Source organism: Manihot esculenta, chromosome 2, assembly GCF_001659605.2.
Source record: "Manihot esculenta cultivar AM560-2 chromosome 2, M.esculenta_v8, whole genome shotgun sequence".
NCBI lineage: Eukaryota > Viridiplantae > Streptophyta > Magnoliopsida > Malpighiales > Euphorbiaceae > Manihot > Manihot esculenta.
In genome coordinates, this window is record NC_035162.2 from 36,381,430 (window position 1) to 36,400,654 (window position 19,225).

Below are 19,225 nucleotides of genomic sequence, written 5' to 3' on the forward strand. Positions count from 1 at the left end.
GGTGGTAAGTGTATTTTAGTAAATCTTATGATAAGAGCTGGATTCTTACAATGCAAGAGGAACTCAATCAATTTGATAGGAAAAAAAGTTTAGAAACTTGTTCTTTAAGTCTAGAAATCACTTTATAATTGGAACTAAATGGGTGTTTAGAAATAAGAATATATGAGCACTCACAGGTTTAGTCTGGTGGTAAGTGTAATTTAGTAAATCTGAGAGGTTTCAGATTAGAAGAAATAAGTAAATCTGGTGGTAAGTGTATTTTAGTAAATCTTGTGATAAGAGCTGGATTCTTACAATGCAAGAGGAACTCAATCAATTTGATAGGAATAAAGTTTAGAAACTTGTTCTTAAGTCTAGAAATCACTTTATAATTGGAACTAAATGGGTGTTTATAAATAAGAATATATGAGCACTCACAGGTTTAGTCTGGTGATAAGTGTATTTTAGTAAATTTGAGAGGTTTCAGATTAGAAAAAATAAGTAAATCTGGTGGTAAGTGTATTTTAGTAAATCTTATGATAAGAGCTGGATTCTTACAATGCAAGAGGAACTCAATCAATTTGATAGGAATAAAGTTTAGAAACTTGTTCTTAAGTCTAGAAATCACTTTATAATTGGAACTAAATGGGTGTTTAGAAATAAGAATATATGAGCACTCACAGGTTTAGTCTGGTGGTAAGTGTATTTTAGTAAATCTGAGAGGTTTCAGATTAGAAGAAATAAGTAAATCTGGTGGTAAGTGTATTTTAGTAAATCTTGTGATAAGAGCTGGATTCTTACAATGCAAGAGGAACTCAATCAATTTGATAGGAATAAAGTTTAGAAACTTGTTCTTAAGTCTAGAAATCACTTTATAATTGGAACTAAATGGGTGTTTAGAAATAAGAATATATGAGCACTCACAGGTTTAGTCTGGTGGTAAGTGTATTTTAGTAAATCTGAAAGGTTTCAGATTAGAAGAAATAAGTAAATCTGGTGGTAAGTGTATTTTAGTAAATCTTATGATAGAGCTGGATTCTTACAATGCAAGAGGAACTCAATCAATTTGATAGGAATAAAGTTTAGAAACTTGTTCTTAAGTCTAGAAATCACTTTATAATTGGAACTAAATGGGTGTTTAGAAATAAGAATATATGAGCACTCACAGGTTTAGTCTGGTGATAAGTGTATTTTAGTAAATTTTAGAGGTTTCAGATTAGAAGAAATAAGTAAATCTGGTGGTAAGTGTATTTTAGTAAATCTTATGATAAGAGCTGGATTCTTACAATGCAAGAGGAAACTCAATCAATTTGATAGGAATAAAGTTTAGAAACTTGTTCTTAAGTCTACAAATCACTTTATAATTGGAACTAAATGGGTGTTTAGAAATAAGAATATATGAGCACTCACAGGTTTAGTCTAGTGGTAAGTGTATTTTAGTAAATCTAAGAGGTTTCAGATTAGAAGAAATAAGTAAATCTGGTGGTAAGTGTATTTTAGTAAATCTTGTGATAAGAGCTGGATTCTTACAATGCAAGAGGAACTCAATCAATTTGATAGGAATAAAGTTTAGAAACTTGTTCTTAAGTCTAGAAATCACTTTATAATTGGAACTAAATGGGTGTTTAGAAATAAGAATATATGAGCACTCACAGGTTTAGTCTGGTGGTAAGTGTATTTTAGTAAATCTGAGAGGTATCAGATTAGAAGAAATAAGTAAATCTGGTGGTAAGTGTATTTTAGTAAATCTTGTGATAAGAGCTGGATTCTTACAATGCAAGAGGAACTCAATCAATTTGATAGGAATAAAGTTTAGAAACTTGTTCTTAAGTCTAGAAATCACTTTATAATTGGAACTAAATGGGTGTTTAGAAATAAGAATATATGAGCACTCACAGGTTTAGTCTGGTGGTAAAGTGTATTTTAGTAAATCTGAGAGGTTTCAGATTAGAAGAAATAAGTAAATCTGGTGGTAAGTGTATTTTACTAAATCTTGTGATAAGAGCTGGATTCTTACAATGCAAGAGGAACTCAATCAATTTGATAGGAATAAAGTTTAGAAACTTGTTCTTAAGTCTAGAAATCACTTTATAATTGGAACTAAATGGGTGTTTATAAATAAGAATATATGAGCACTCACAGGTTTAGTCTGGTGATAAGTATATTTTAGTAAATTTGAGAGGTTTCAGATTAGAAAAAATAAGTAAATCTGGTGGTAAGTGTATTTTAGTAAATCTTATGATAAGAGCTGGATTCTTACAATGCAAGAGGAACTCAATCAATTTGATAGGAATAAAGTTTAGAAACTTGTTCTTAAGTCTAGAAATCACTTTATAATTGGAACTAAATGGGTGTTTAGAAATAAGAATATATGAGCACTCACAGGTTTAGTCTGGTGGTAAGTGTATTTTAGTAAATCTGAGAGGTTTCAGATTAGAAGAAATAAGTAAATCTGGTGGTAAGTGTATTTTAGTAAATCTTGTGATAAGAGCTGGATTCTTACAATGCAAGAGGAACTCAATCAATTTGATGGGAATAAAGTTTAGAAACTTGTTCTTAAGTCTAGAAATCACTTTATAATTGGAACTAAATGGGTGTTTAGAAATAAGAATATATGAGCACTCACAGGTTTAGTCTGGTGGTAAGTGTATTTTAGTAAATCTGAAAGGTTTCAGATTAGAAGAAATAAGTAAATCTGGTGGTAAGTGTATTTTAGTAAATCTTATGATAGGAGCTGGATTCTTACAATGGAAGAGGAACTCAATCAATTTGATAGGAATAAAGTTTAGAAACTTGTTCTTAAGTCTAGAAATCACTTTATAATTGGAACTAAATGGGTGTTTAGAAATAAGAATATATGAGCACTCACATGTTTAGTCTGGTGATAAGTGTATTTTAGTAAATTTTAGAGGTTTCAGATTAGAAGAAATAAGTAAATCTGGTGGTAAGTGTATTTTAGTAAATCTTATGATAAGAGCTGGATTCTTACAATGCAAGAGAAACTCAATCAATTTGATAGGAATAAAGTTTAGAAACTTGTTCTTAAGTCTACAAATCACTTTATAATTGGAACAAAATGGGTGTTTAGAAATAAGAATATATGAGCACTCACAGGTTTAGTCTAGTGGTAAGTGTATTTTAGTAAATCTAAGAGGTTTCAGATTAGAAGAAATAAGTAAATCTGGTGGTAAGTGTATTTTAGTAAATCTTGTTATAAGAGCTGGATTCTTACAATGCAAGAGGAACTCAATCAATTTGATAGGAATAAAGTTTAGAAACTTGTTCTTAAGTCTAGAAATCACTTTATAATTTGAACTAAATGGGTGTTTAGAAATAAGAATATATGAGCACTCACAGGTTTAGTCTGGTGGTAAGTGTATTTTAGTAAATCTGAGAGGTATCAGATTAGAAGAAATAAGTAAATCTGGTGGTAAGTGTATTTTAGTAAATCTTGTGATAAGAGCTGGATTCTTACAATGCAAGAGGAACTCAATCAATTTGATAGGAATAAAGTTTAGAAACTTGTTCTTAAGTCTAGAAATCACTTTATAATTGGAACTAAATGGGTGTTTAGAAATAAGAATATATGAGCACTCACAGGTTTAGTCTGGTGGTAAATGTATTTTAGTAAATCTGAGAGGTTTCAGATTAGAAGAAATAAGTAAATCTGGTGGTAAGTGTATTTTACTAAATCTTGTGATAAGAGCTGGATTCTTACAATGCAAGAGGAACTCAATCAATTTGATAGGAATAAAGTTTAGAAACTTGTTCTTAAGTCTAGAAATCACTTTATAATTGGAACTAAATGGGTGTTTATAAATAAGAATATATGAGCACTCACAGGTTTAGTCTGGTGATAAGTATATTTTAGTAAATTTGAGAGGTTTCAGATTAGAAAAAATAAGTAAATCTGGTGGTAAGTGTATTTTAGTAAATCTTATGATAAGAGCTGGATTCTTACAATGCAAGAGGAACTCAATCAATTTGATAGGAATAAAGTTTAGAAACTTGTTCTTAAGTCTAGAAATCACTTTATAATTGGAACTAAATGGGTGTTTAGAAATAAGAATATATGAGCACTCACAGGTTTAGTCTGGTGGTAAGTGTATTTTAGTAAATCTGAGAGGTTTCAGATTAGAAGAAATAAGTAAATCTGGTGGTAAGTGTATTTTAGTAAATCTTGTGATAAGAGCTGGATTCTTACAATGCAAGAGGAACTCAATCAATTTGATAGGAATAAAGTTTAGAAACTTGTTCTTAAGTCTAGAAATCACTTTATAATTGGAACTAAATGGGTGTTTAGAAATAAGAATATATGAGCACTCACAGGTTTAGTCTGGTGGTAAGTGTATTTTAGTAAATCTTAGAGGTATCAGATTAGAAGAAATAAGTAAATCTGGTGGTAAGTGTATTTTAGTAAATCTTGTGATAAGAGCTGGATTCTTACAATGCAAGAGGAACTCAATCAATTTGATGGGAATAAAGTTTAGAAACTTGTTCTTAAGTCTAGAAATCACTTTATAATTGGAACTAAATGGGTGTTTAGAAATAAGAATATATGAGCACTCACAGGTTTAGTCTGGTGGTAAGTGTATTTTAGTAAATCTGAAAGGTTTCAGATTAGAAGAAATAAGTAAATCTGGTGGTAAGTGTATTTTAGTAAATCTTATGATAGGAGCTGGATTCTTACAATGGAAGAGGAACTCAATCAATTTGATAGGAATAAAGTTTAGAAACTTGTTCTTAAGTCTAGAAATCACTTTATAATTGGAACTAAATGGGTGTTTAGAAATAAGAATATATGAGCACTCACATGTTTAGTCTGGTGATAAGTGTATTTTAGTAAATTTTAGAGGTTTCAGATTAGAAGAAATAAGTAAATCTGGTGGTAAGTGTATTTTAGTAAATCTTATGATAAGAGCTGGATTCTTACAATGCAAGAGAAACTCAATCAATTTGATAGGAATAAAGTTTAGAAACTTGTTCTTAAGTCTACAAATCACTTTATAATTGGAACAAAATGGGTGTTTAGAAATAAGAATATATGAGCACTCACAGGTTTAGTCTAGTGGTAAGTGTATTTTAGTAAATCTAAGAGGTTTCAGATTAGAAGAAATAAGTAAATCTGGTGGTAAGTGTATTTTAGTAAATCTTGTTATAAGAGCTGGATTCTTACAATGCAAGAGGAACTCAATCAATTTGATAGGAATAAAGTTTAGAAACTTGTTCTTAAGTCTAGAAATCACTTTATAATTTGAACTAAATGGGTGTTTAGAAATAAGAATATATGAGCACTCACAGGTTTAGTCTGGTGGTAAGTGTATTTTAGTAAATCTGAGAGGTATCAGATTAGAAGAAATAAGTAAATCTGGTGGTAAGTGTATTTTAGTAAATCTTGTGATAAGAGCTGGATTCTTACAATGCAAGAGGAACTCAATCAATTTGATAGGAATAAAGTTTAGAAACTTGTTCTTAAGTCTAGAAATCACTTTATAATTGGAACTAAATGGGTGTTTAGAAATAAGAATATATGAGCACTCACAGGTTTAGTCTGGTGGTAAATGTATTTTAGTAAATCTGAGAGGTTTCAGATTAGAAGAAATAAGTAAATCTGGTGGTAAGTGTATTTTACTAAATCTTGTGATAAGAGCTGGATTCTTACAATGCAAGAGGAACTCAATCAATTTGATAGGAATAAAGTTTAGAAACTTGTTCTTAAGTCTAGAAATCACTTTATAATTGGAACTAAATGGGTGTTTATAAATAAGAATATATGAGCACTCACAGGTTTAGTCTGGTGATAAGTATATTTTAGTAAATTTGAGAGGTTTCAGATTAGAAAAAATAAGTAAATCTGGTGGTAAGTGTATTTTAGTAAATCTTATGATAAGAGCTGGATTCTTACAATGCAAGAGGAACTCAATCAATTTGATAGGAATAAAGTTTAGAAACTTGTTCTTAAGTCTAGAAATCACTTTATAATTGGAACTAAATGGGTGTTTAGAAATAAGAATATATGAGCACTCACAGGTTTAGTCTGGTGGTAAGTGTATTTTAGTAAATCTGAGAGGTTTCAGATTAGAAGAAATAAGTAAATCTGGTGGTAAGTGTATTTTAGTAAATCTTGTGATAAGAGCTGGATTCTTACAATGCAAGAGGAACTCAATCAATTTGATAGGAATAAAGTTTAGAAACTTGTTCTTAAGTCTAGAAATCACTTTATAATTGGAACTAAATGGGTGTTTAGAAATAAGAATATATGAGCACTCACAGGTTTAGTCTGGTGGTAAGTGTATTTTAGTAAATCTGAAAGGTTTCAGATTAGAAGAAATAAGTAAATCTGGTGGTAAGTGTATTTTAGTAAATCTTATGATAAGAGCTGGATTCTTACAATGCAAGAGGAACTCAATCAATTTGATAGGAATAAAGTTTAGAAACTTGTTCTTAAGTCTAGAAATCACTTTATAATTGGAACTAAATGGGTGTTTAGAAATAAGAATATATGAGCACTCACAGGTTTAGTCTGGTGATAAGTGTATTTTAGTAAATTTGAGAGGTTTCAGATTAGAAGAAATAAGTAAATCTGGTGGTAAGTGTATTTTATTAAATCTTATGATAAGAGCTGGATTCTTACAATGCAAGAGAAACTCAATCAATTTGATAGGAATAAAGTTTAGAAACTTGTTTTAAGTCTAGAAATCACTTTATAATTGGAACTAAATGGGTGTTTAGAAATAAGAATATATGAGCACTCACAGGTTTAGTCTGGTGGTAAGTGTATTTTAGTAAATCTGAGAGGTTTCAGATTAGAAGAAATAAGTAAATCTCGTGGTAAGTGTGTTTTAGTAAATCTTATGATAAGAGCTGGATTCTTACAATGCAAGAGGAACTCAATCAATTTGATAGGAATAAAGTTTAGAAACTTGTTCTTAAGTCTAGAAATCACTTTATAATTGGAACTAAATGGGTGTTTAGAAATAAGAATATATGAGCACTCACAGGTTTAGTCTGGTGGTAAGTGTATTTTAGTAAATCTGAGAGGTTTTAAATTAGAAGAAATAAGTAAATCTGGTGGTAAGTGTATTTTAGTAAATCTTGTGATAAGAGCTGGATTCTTACAATGCAAGAGAAACTCAATCAATTTGATAGGAATAAAGTTTAGAAACTTGTTCTTAAGTCTAGAAATCACTTTATAATTGGAACTAAATGTGTGTTTAGAAATAAGAATATATGAGCACTCACAGGTTTAGTCTGGTGGTAAGTGTATTTTAGTAAATCTGAGAGGTTTTAAATTAGAAGAAATAAGTAAATCTGGTGGTAAGTGTATTTTAGTAAATCTTGTGATAAGAGCTGGATTCTTACAATGCAAGAGAAACTCAATCAATTTGATAGGAATAAAGTTTAGAAACTTGTTCTTAAGTCTAGAAATCACTTTATAATTGGAACTAAATGTGTGTTTAGAAATAAGAATATATGAGCACTCACAGGTTTAGTCTGGTGGTAAGTGTATTTTAGTAAATCTGAGAGGTTTCAGATTAGAAGAAATAAGTAAATTTCATTTTTTTGAAAAAAGATCGGTATACCCTTTGTTTTAAGTTAATGCAAAAACTACTATTTAGTCTTTATGATATAGTGAAATTTACTAATTAATCTATTGATTTTAAAAATAAATAAAATATCTCTGAAAATTTAAAAATCTACTAATTTTTGTCTATGTTAATTTTATCGTTAAGTTTTTATTATTTAGACTTTATAGTTTTGAAAAATTTATTAGTTGGTCTCTTAAATTTTGAAATAATTTATTAGTTAAACCCTCCGTATTAAGGCTATTTTAGACTTTTTTATAATATTTAACAGTTAAAATTAATGGACTGACTAATTAATAGATTTTTTTAAAATATTAAAAATATTTTAATACTGTTTTTTAAAATTAATAAATTAATTAATGAATTTTTTCGTATCATAAAAAATTAAGTAGTAATTTTTTCTTAGTTAATTCATACTTTGAAATAGCCACAAAAGTGTATTTTCATGCCATCAAGGTTTTGGACAATAAAGAAAACTTTTTTCCCAGATTATTTTAATCTAATTTCAAAATCAGTTTTTCTATTTCTACGATATCATGTGATCTAATTCCTAACGTGTCAATCAGTTCTACCTGAAACCTTTTTTTTCCTCTAAATCTGTCGGTTACACTATTAAAGAGCACAATTGGTTGTCGCTCCACTTTCCCATAAGCTTCAGAATGGGCTCATCTTCCTTAACACAATTCATTTTCTCTTCTCTCTTCTCTTTCATTTTAAACTCAAGCCTCTTTATTTTCTTCTCTCCTATTTTAGCTTTTTGTTTTGGATCCTCTAGTTTGCCTCTTTCAACCTAATATCCCTTTCTATTTTTAAATCATGGTGAGAATCAAGTATATCACTAACGAAAAGATGAAAGGGAAGGCAGGAGTCCAGACATCTAGTGGCTTAGATTCAATAGAAGAGGAAGTTCCTCTATCGCGATATTGAAAACGAAGTGTTGGAATCACCATCAATGAACCTACTGCTAAGAAGGCCAATACAATTGAAAATTTTATGGCCTACAAAAGAAATTTCATTCCAAGGTACATTCAATGGGACGTCTTTTCTAGCTTTGATTTTAGGCTTATTGAACTGTTTGATGGACAAGGCTAGAATACTATTATGAAGCTGAATATAGACTATTATCCAATTCTAAATGAATTGTTTGAGGCAAAAGTTTCCATACTATTACCATGGAAAAATTATCCTCTCCTTTTAGATTTAAAAATGAGAAAAATAGAATGGGTTCCTTCAATGACTTAGTTTTTGAAAATTTTGTTATGGTTGAATATTTTTTGTAACTGAGTTGTTGAGTTCTCAAATACCTATTTATAAGAGATTGTTACTTTTCTTTAAAATTTTATAAAAGTGTGTTGACATTCAAAGAGTGTTATTGAGCGAACTTGACTCCCTACAAGAAAGGTACGATTTTCTAACAGATTTTACTAATTAATTTTTATTTGATAGTAATTTTAACGAATTTATTAATAAATTTGAAAATCCGTTAATAAATCTTAATATAAAAAAATTTGTGTAAAAATTTACCAACTGATTTAAAATCTTTTAGTAATCTATTAGTATTACTAACGAATTTTAAATCTGTTGATAATTTATAAATATATAAAATAATTAGTGTTGAAATTTACTAATTCATTAGTATCATTTAATTAATAAGTAAAAAAAGTGTTGAATTTAACACAGATGCTAAATCCGAGTAAAATTCTCATATTTTTTCTTTTTAAATTCACATTATTCCATTACTAACAAAATTATTAACAGATTTTAAATATGTTGGTAATTTTTAAAGAGAAAAAAGTCTTTTTTTTTTTAAATTTAGTAACAGATTCAAATCCATTATTCATTTTATCATTTTTATTTCTTTTATTTTCTTCCCATTTCTCTCAATTTCTTTCTTTTTTATTATTTTCCTTTCATTTCTTATCCTTTTTTATCTCGCTCTCTTCTCTTATTTATTATTTTCTTTATTTTCCTCTATAATTTTCCTTTCACTTTCTCCATTATTTTCTTCCCTTTCTTGTCTTGTTCTTTATTTTCTCTATAATTATCATTCATTTTCTTTCCATCTATATTTTTTTCTATTATTTTCTCTTCATTTATTTTCTTTTCTAATCATTTTCTCTTTTTTTTTCTCTATTTTCCCAATCATCTTTTTACTCTACTCTCATTTTTCCTTCTTTTTCATAATCTTTATTTTTTTATCATTTTTTCTTTTTCTCTTTTTTCTTTCTTTTTTTTATTATTTTCTCTCATTTACTTTTCTCTTATTTCCACTTATAAATATTGAATATAAATTAAAAATTTAGTAACAACAATAATATAATTTTAAATCTTATTGAATTAATAAAAAATAATATTAATAATAAAATTTATTATTTAATCGAAATAATAATTATTTTAAAATTATTTAAATTTACTAATAAATTTCAATCATATTACTAATGGATTTACTATCGCATTTATAATTTGTTAATAAATTATTTATAAAAATTAATTAACGTAAAATAGATGGTTTTTATAAATAACGTAAAATAGATCGTAATCTATTAGTAATCTGTTCATTTACTAATGAATTTTTACAGAATTACTAACGGAAAAATCCATAGAAGTTTTTAATAGTGTACTTCTATTCAAGATCAAATATCTTTATTTGCAAATATTCCTTCTTTTGTCTTAATAACTTTCTATTACAATTGTGTGAGTTATTGATAATGATTTATTTCAACTAAAACCTACGTAAGGTTATTCAAGTAAGAATGTTCACTTAAAAAAGGTTTGGAATACCTGTTGAAATTTAGATAGAAGTGTAAGAAGTGATTAAACTTGTAAAGGTCCACAAGCACCTGAAAAGTCTTTTGTGTATAAAAGACGTATTCTTTTTTCTTACTCTTTAATTTCAACATTCTATTTTTATTCTTCTGATATTTATATATATGTATGCTAATAAGTTGTTGATCATGATATGCCGAAAGTAGTTTGCTATTGCTGCTCTATAAAGTTTTTTTTTTTACTGAGAATTGTTACAAGCTTTTAAAAGAGATTTTAGTAATCTATTTTAAACGCTTATATATATTCATATAGAGTTGATAGCCACAAATTTTCAATAAATTTAAAGCAAGAGTTAAAAATTTGACAAAAGTGATCAATTCACTTCCTCTAAGTCATTAACTTCAGGACAATATAACAATTATATCCATTTAATAATTTTTCTTTATTAATGTTTTAACATTTACTATAAAGTATTTTATATGTTTTTATTTATTCAAAAAAAATTCTGTAAATATTTTTATATTATACTATTCATAAAAGAGTATCATTTTGAAAAAATTTATTAAGAAGTTGATAATCTATATTAATTCACGTTTTAATTTTTTTTTCTACAAAATAGTTATAAATTTAATTTCAATTATATAGGTTTTTTAATATTGAATGTTAGATAATTATCTTTAATTAATATTTTTCTAGTATTTATTAAAAAAAAAATATCACGTACATTTTTTTCCACAAAAAGATTACTTTTTGCTGTGATGTTTGCTTGTTTTTTTGTTACAATATGTTTTTATACAGGTTTATAAAATATTTATCTGTTGAATACGATTGATATAGGATAAATATCCAAATAATCGAATTAAAATGTTTAATAAACTTCTAAAAAAGTTAATAGATAACATATATGAGATTTATTTTAGATTAACTCTAAAAATAGATTGATTTTTCACTATGATAGCTTATTTGATTTTTTTATTTAGATTATAATACCTTTTAAAATTTATTAATTATAATTTTTTATTAAATTTTTTACATCAAAATTATTAAAATTACAAAAGATAATTGTGAATTAAAAATATCATAAATAATAATTAACCTAATTGTAATATTTATGATTATAAAATAAAAATTTTATATATATATATATATATGAACATTTATAATAATTCCCATTTATATTCAATATTTTAAATTTTAAATAATAAAGTTAAAATTTTCAATTTGTCATAGAAAATAAAATTGAATTTATATAAATTCACGGTAAATTATAATATAATCTTAAAGTTTATTAATAAAATATATAATTTTTTAATTTAAATTTTATATTTATTATATGTAATTTTAAATATATTATATTGAATAAATATTTATTACAAATAAATTTCTATTACATAAAACATCACATATAAATAATGTATATTAAAATATTTTAATAAATGTTTATACTCAATATTATAAATTATGTCTACATTTTAAATATTTAAAAAAATTTACTTTTTATAAATAATATTTTAAATAAAATGAAATATTATATATTTTAAATTGAAAAGTTTTATTTTTTTTTCATATTTTAAATTTTTATTAAAATCTACTAGGGGAATAAAGAGTGAATAATAAATAAAAAAAATGACATTATTATAATAAAAATATGCATTTAAGAAAAGTATTTTATTATTCAAATAGAATTTTGGAGATTATATTGGAATTTATTATTAATTTATACAAATTCAATTTAATACTTTTGGCTATAATTACAGTAAATTAAAAAGATTTATCTTTATTGTCTAAAACTTAAAATATTAGATTTTTTTTTATTCGATACCTATATATATATAATTATATTTTTAATTATTTTATGTATTGTATCATAAATTAATATTTTTTATTTATTTCATTAATATAATAAATTAATACCTACCTTTATTGGTTATTTTATATATTATTATTGTAGCAATTTGATAAAATTTCACAAAAATATAAGATATATTAACCATAATCAGTCATCAAATACTCAAATTAATTCAGTATCAAATATAGTTTTTAGATTATAAAATTTTATTTATTTAAAATCTATTATTAAGATGTTAAATAAATCTCATATTTATAATTTCATGAATTTTTACATAATCACCAGAAGTGTGGATGAAATTGTTTAGCATATCAGTGTCTTCAAATATGTTATTGTTTCCAATAAGACCAGAGGATTTTTAAAGATGAAACTATAGACAAAGTGCTTGACCAGCTTTTAAACAATCCTTTCATGAGTTGGTTCCATTGGATTCCATAGGATAGCAGCTCCAAACTGTGTGCCAGAAGGAACAGCAAGCCACTTTCTGATTCAGGATGACTCGACGGATTTGAAGTTGTTAAAATTCCATCTATATAGTTTTATTTTGTATTACGAATTTATAAGTGTACCCTTGTCATTTTAAAAAATAATAAACCTATAATTCAAAAAAAGGCTAATGTCAATTTGTCACTATTTTTAATAAAAGGACCAACGTCCATTATTATTAAGATTTAAACTAAGAATTAGTCAAATTTTCAGTAACTTGCACATAAATTATTCAAACTTTAATGGTTAATATTATAATGGAAGAAAATCTAATAATTTATTAAAGGCAATTCAATAGTAGAAAAATCAAAATTAAAAATAATTATCACATCATCGAATTGCAATAGAAATTAAGCCGATTAAAGAAATAATAAAGAATCAATTTGATTTATCAATTTGTTTTTACTCTGTACCTACTATAAATTTCATAAAATTACTTATTATATAATGTAACAACCCATAAATTTTCTTAAAAAATCATAAATAATCCAATTGTTTTTTAATTTTTTATGAACATAATCATAAAATTGTCTTGCTTACCAAACAAAAATAATCCTAATTGAACCATCCCAAATGAACTTTAAAAAAATTCAAATTAAAACGGTTCGTTTCAATTTTTATTATAACTGATTTTTTATTGCTTAGAACTATGGTTCTATCCGGAAGGAAAAGTAAAATATATATACATATCAATGCAGGGGCTGCGTTGATCATTTTATCAGATTTCATGGACTAAACAAGAACAACTCATTTTATTATTGAAATAAGCTCTCCCTGAAGTCCAAAAATTTTGCTCCAAGATATCAAAACTAAACTTATTTGACCTTAACAGCTACTATCCTAAATACTTGAAATTACTTCTTGAACTATAGTGCCAAATGAAAATGTAAGATGCCCATCAACAGAATTGTTAAAAAGAATAGGATGCACCAGAAATTGAAAATATAGTGGTCAACAAAACCACTGCAACTTCTGCTTTTGGTTCATTTAAACCTTATAATCCTAGCTACAACTTCTTTTACAAACACATACAACCAGAATTGCAAATGCAATGGTCAGGAAAACCAGATTTGACTGCAAAAACATAAAAGCATTGCAACAACATTCTGCAGAAAGGTGTTCAAGCATGTGATGGCGTCAGACATTCGTCAATCCATAAGATTTGGGTTTTCTTCAGCTGCAGCCACTCATTCTTCTATCAATTAGTTGTTTATCAACTGCAAAAGTGAAAATAGTAAAATATAAATAACATTTCACTCCTTATGCTTATGCACAAATCCTATCCAGACTGCAAACAGGGAAAAGAGGAACAAAGATAACAAAACACTTAAGGTGCTTTCTCAAGCCTTGCATAGTCCTGATTGAACATGTCTATTAAGTTGCCACAATGGAGGGCACGCTAAAAAAATATTATCACAACGATTTATATGAGGCAACCAAATCTTGAACCTATGGATTGCAACATGAGCTTCAAAGTCCATAAGCTAACCACATGGCAAGACCTTATGAACTAAACAAAACTACAGTAGAAAACAAAGCATGAAGACTTAAGAATCGTCCATACAACTCTTATGCGCAACCAACCATAACCAAACAACTCGATCATAATTGTCAAACAAGTGCACATCTCCAAGTTCACAAGCCTATGGCCAATTGGTCATGAATTTTGCGGCCTTAAATTTTTCTTTTCTTCAAAAATGAAGAGAAAAAAAGAATCTCTACTAGTTGGTGGTTAGACTTCATAGTTCATACCATATTAATATTGGGTTCTGACCATTAAATGGTGGTACCAATACACGCGGAATAGGTAGAATTGCATAAATCAACTTTCACAAGGTCAACGTTGCAATCCCTCTATTTGGGTAAGATTTTCAACTTCTTTTAAAATGAAAATTTTTTAAAAATTAAAAAAATAAATAAATTATTTCATTCCAAACAAGAGAATTGTTAAAAAAGAAATCAATAAATTGAATTTTTGCGAAATTCAATATTCCAAATGGAGGGAATATGATTTGGTGTTCCAATTCCAAATTGAAGCTTCTAGGTTTATGGATATATTATAGACAAGGGACTAATTAGAATCATCTTCAAATTTGCATGTGGAGTTAGCTTCTTAAGGTCAGTTCACAACAAAATCAAACAAATCAAGGTCGAGTTAGATCAACCCGAAGAAGTCTCTTCAAATTTGCATGTGGAGTTAAAAAAAAAAAATACCACCTCTAAGTTCTAGTGCATGCACCACTTATGTCAAACAAGTTTCAATAGCATACGTGTGTTATGAATTTCAAATTTTTTTCTATTTAATTGCTAATGCTTACAAATTGAAAACGACATGCAAGTATTTCCACGCTAATGACTAATGGACACCTTACATTCCTAAGCATGTCCTTGCACCTACAAACTAGTCCCCAAGTCTTTTGGAGTGCCTAAATGTAGCTTGCACCTAATAAAACTAGAAGCAAGCGAAAAAGGATAAGAGAACTGAATTGGAACTAAAAAACCAAGCGGCAGAAAAATGTTATTAACCAAACAAGTTCATTTTGGTTCCTAGTTGATCTCAAAATTATGAAGGGAACTTACAAAACCACCCTGACCTTAAGCAGAAATTTAGGTGTATGGAAGGTACAACTATTTTTCTAATGGCTGAAGAAAGAGGAGCATATGATTTTAAAGGTTAAAAATTTACCAAGGTGTTTACCTAGGGCAGAGTGCAAGAAATGTACATTCTTTAAACAAAATCAAAGCTTTTTAGCATCTGACGTGAGAAGTCCCATCTGCTCTGTAAGCTGATCCATGTGCTGAGTTTTGTCCCAACCATTCTCCACCGGCTGCACATCATTTCCTTTCGTTTGACCATCCATGGAGGTTGATTCGATATCCTCAGGTACAGGGCTTTGCACAAGTTCATCCCAGAAGCTAGAATTTTCGAGCAATATATCAATATCAGGATCTGGGGAAACATTTCCAATTCCTATTGAAGTCAGATCCATAAATCCATCATTGCCAGTCTCAGGCACCATATAACCTTCGCCAGGAATATCAACAATACTTTCTGGCACTATTTCTGGTATGTGATCAAGTGTTGGCATCACTACATCTGATTGAGGAATAGAAATGGAGGGTGCCTCTTGCGATCCAACCAGTGCACTTATATCTGGATATTGAGCTGTTATATTTCCAGAACTAGGAATGCATGGAGCAGGTTTAATTTCTGGTATGGAAGCTGCAGGGTCATGTCCTGATAGCCCTGAAACTGCTGGTACATAGGTTGAATGCCCTGTAGTTGGTGGGACCTCTTGAAGAGTCACTCCAGATATACGGGTTGACGAGCTCCCACTCTCCATTCCACTGGATGATGGTGAGCCACTGCCCATCAGGAAATCTTCAAGACCACTGTTATAAGATTCCACCCCGGAAGAAGGGTCCGTTTTCATGATTTGTCTCAGCATGGCTTGTGCTGCCTCATTCATCATGGGTTGGTACTTCACAATCTGGCCATCAGGAACACTAGGATTCTCATTCTCAGAAATACCATCTTGTTTGATCCTCCGTTTTTTGTTAGCTTCTGTTATGCGCCTATTGCTTTCATTTTGCTGCTGTACAAACTGAGAGAGGAAGCCAGGGCTCTGCATAGCCTTTGCCAGGAAAGACATCATCTGTTGCTGCCGCTGCTCCATCCCTTGAAGTCGCTGGACCATGGTTTGCAATTGGCCATCAGTAGCCTGTTGCTGCTGCCTCAACCTAACAAGTTCTTGCATAAGCACATTCTTGTCCCTCTTAAGCCTCTCAACCTCTTCCTCAAGCCCAAATTTCCCAACCTCAACACAGGCACCAACAGAAGAGCTTTGTCCGTGAGGTTGTGGTGTCTGTTGATGAGCATGCCCATGAGCTGGTTTTCGACGACTAATACTCTTAAGTAGGTGTTTCTGACCCCTCAAGAATCCCTCATTAGCAAATTCCCAGCGGTCTGGATCAACCTTCCGAAAACCCTGTTTAGCAAATAGAGGGCAAAAAAAGCTGAATAAAGCAAACAAGAAAATCTTCATTACACCTAAATAGATTCCCAAGAGCTTTAAAAAATTGCAATAATCACAATGCCTGATCTATACTAAATCACTCCTCTTTCAAAGATGGGAACTAAAGCATATAAAGAGAAATTCTCTGCTGTTGAAACTAAATTTTTACAATGCATAGCAATTCATCAAAATGACCTAGCAAGTAGACCCTAATGCCACTACTGCTTTTGGGCAACCCTGTCAACAATTAAGAGATTCATTCGAGGAACACTGGGACCAGTTGAAGTACAGAGTTGGGACACTCTTTACTTCAATTAAGATAATGAAAAATCAATTTACCTTTTTAGTTGGAACTTTAGGTGGTCCTTGAAAAAAGAAAGCATATACAGGAAGTAAACAATGTTCCAATGTGTTATACGGTTGCAAATTATCAGAGTTAAATTAAAATTAGGATTAGGCATTTTGGAATCTCACAAAGAACCAGAGCAAGGGAGAATATTTTGCTTCTTCTGTTATCTACTTCCAATCTTAATAAGATTTTCATCTTTAATTTCTGCCTCTTCCAGATTATGTAACATGCTTCAGTGGCTTTTATATTTTTCCTTTTCTCCACACTGAAAAAGGGTGCTTCATTAACAGTTAAAATAGCCTGGTCTCCAACCTCAGAACTATAACATTGAAGTTCACAGCTAAACGGCAGAATCACATCATCAACGAGAAGAAGAATCGACAATTATCCCAAAAGAATAGAAATAAGTCCTCCTTTGTTTCTAGTTAGAAAGTAAATACTTCTATTGCAAAGAATGTACACCAACTTGAGTGTAACACCTCTGAGATTTCTACCTACAATTCAAACTACTATCTTCTCCCAAATTCCCGAAGTCCGAACAACCAAATAAAGATGCTCTTCAATGACCTAATAGTTCATGGTTCAAGCCATTTCTAGATAAGACTAAGCCCATATATTTGATAATTTGATTATTAAATATCAATAACTAAACAAAAATAATCCTACTTCAAATATTGTAGGGAAATAGTACCTCATTCCAAAACAACCTCAGAAATTAAGGGGGAAAATACCAGAGAGATAAGTTAAACTTGAACAATCAAAATGAGTAAAAACTGACACGTTTATTCATCTGAATATACCTGCATACAATTCAACAATTAAAATTCTTTCTTTCGTCCATATCCTGAATGACCAGGAAATGGAGTTTTTCATGGAATCGCACATCTAATCCCCAATCAATTTGTTACCAAATCAGAAGTGTAACACTAGTTCCCAGAAATTGTCAGATGTCAACCCATGCAACAATCAACATAAACATTCAACAATGGCTCCTTCAAGCCACTTCCCTAAATCACCTCATATTACATACCATAAATAACCTCTTTCTGTCCCCAACCTCCTCAGCAACCATAGAAATGAAGCTTTATCACAATCCAAAACTTAATGATATACAATAGACCGCAACCTCTTTCTGTCCCCAACCTCCTCAGCAACCACAGAAATGAAGCTTTATGACAATCCAAAAGTTAATGATGTACAATAGACCGCAACTCTTCCAACACTACCTTAAAAACTCAGCAAAACGAACACTATCCAGAACAAGCATAAATATATCCAAAACACAATTCCACATAATATAAGCACGTTTATGAACAAACCAACTCAACTGAAGAGGAATAAAGAAAAGAAAAGGCAAGGCAAAGGGAAAAAAAAATCCATACGTAGGTATTGAGCTGCCTAACGAAGCTGGAGAAGTTGTTGTGCTTGAAGTACTTAGGAAGGAGGTCGCGCGCGAATTCTGGCGGGTTCCAAACTACGAAGCTATTGTTCGTCGAACTCCACGACACGATCCCGTCCGTCGCGGGGTCGTCCACCATGTCGTAAGTCTTGCTTAGAAAAGGCGGCGGTGCATTTGACTGCGTCGAAATTGGCACCGGTGCAGCAGGCGGTTGTGCTCCACCACTGCCAGAGCCGCTAGTTGACGCATCCCCACTACCTCCACCACCTCCTCCATTGCTGATTACTCCCTCCATCTTGCAATTCTATATATACCAGTAAAATAATAATTTATGGATTGAAAAAAAAATTAGGGTTTTGAAAGGAAAGACATTGGTGAGGACATAAACCCTAGATTGCAGAAGCAGATGCAGATAGTTTAGAGAGAGAAAAAGGTGTGTTACGGAGATCGAAGAGAGAGAAAATTGGCTGTACGGTCACGGGAGATGGAAGGGATTTTAACAGGGGGGACGCGACGGAAAGAAACAGACACCAGCCGGTTGCTTTCCTTTTTGGGAGGTTTTAAAATTAACTACTTATGGGGCTGTTTGATTTAAACATCCGATATACATAGTGATTATAATAAATAATTTACTATAAGTAAAGTATATATTAGAGCCTGTAATTAAATTTATATTAAAATAATATACGTGTATATTACGAGAATTAATAAATAGTAGTAAATTTTAGATACTCTGGTATGAAAATATAAAATACTAATCGATGTTATATAAAAAATTTTTAAAATAAAATATTA

At 29.5% G+C, this 19,225-nt stretch overlaps 1 protein-coding gene across 3 annotated transcripts; it reads right to left on the bottom strand.

Annotated features, from left to right (window-relative positions):
- Positions 1–13,602: 13,602 nt before the first annotated feature.
- On the bottom strand, positions 13,603–18,987 carry LOC110609383 (heat shock factor protein HSF8). 3 transcript variants are annotated; one of them, XM_021748926.2, is made up of 4 exons: positions 18,414–18,553; positions 18,062–18,199; positions 15,365–16,655; positions 13,603–13,883 (listed from the first exon to the last, which is right to left on the bottom strand). In XM_021748926.2, exons 2-3 carry the CDS (start codon positions 18,101–18,103, stop codon positions 15,405–15,407), a joined length of 1,293 nt encoding a protein of 430 aa, XP_021604618.1. In that variant the 5' UTR covers positions 18,104–18,199; positions 18,414–18,553; the 3' UTR covers positions 13,603–13,883; positions 15,365–15,404. The 3 variants fall into 3 exon arrangements, 2 of the variants coding, with proteins under 2 accessions (XP_021604618.1, XP_021604617.1); XR_002487028.2 differs by lacking the exon at positions 18,062–18,199 and having other exon boundaries at positions 15,353–16,655; positions 18,414–18,987; XM_021748925.2 differs by lacking the exon at positions 18,062–18,199 and having other exon boundaries at positions 18,414–18,985.
- Positions 18,988–19,225: the final 238 nt, after the last annotated feature.

Bases quoted from the DNA above. Each gene is read 5' to 3' on its own strand.
- LOC110609383 (XM_021748925.2), bottom strand. From the start codon at position 18,725: ATGGAGGGAGTAATCAGCAATGGAGGAGGTGGTGGAGGTAGTGGGGAT. The intron at 16,656-18,413 runs GTATGGATTTTT...TTTGCTAAACAG, and splicing joins TTAGGCAGCTCAATACCTAC to GGTTTTCGGAAGGTTGATCC.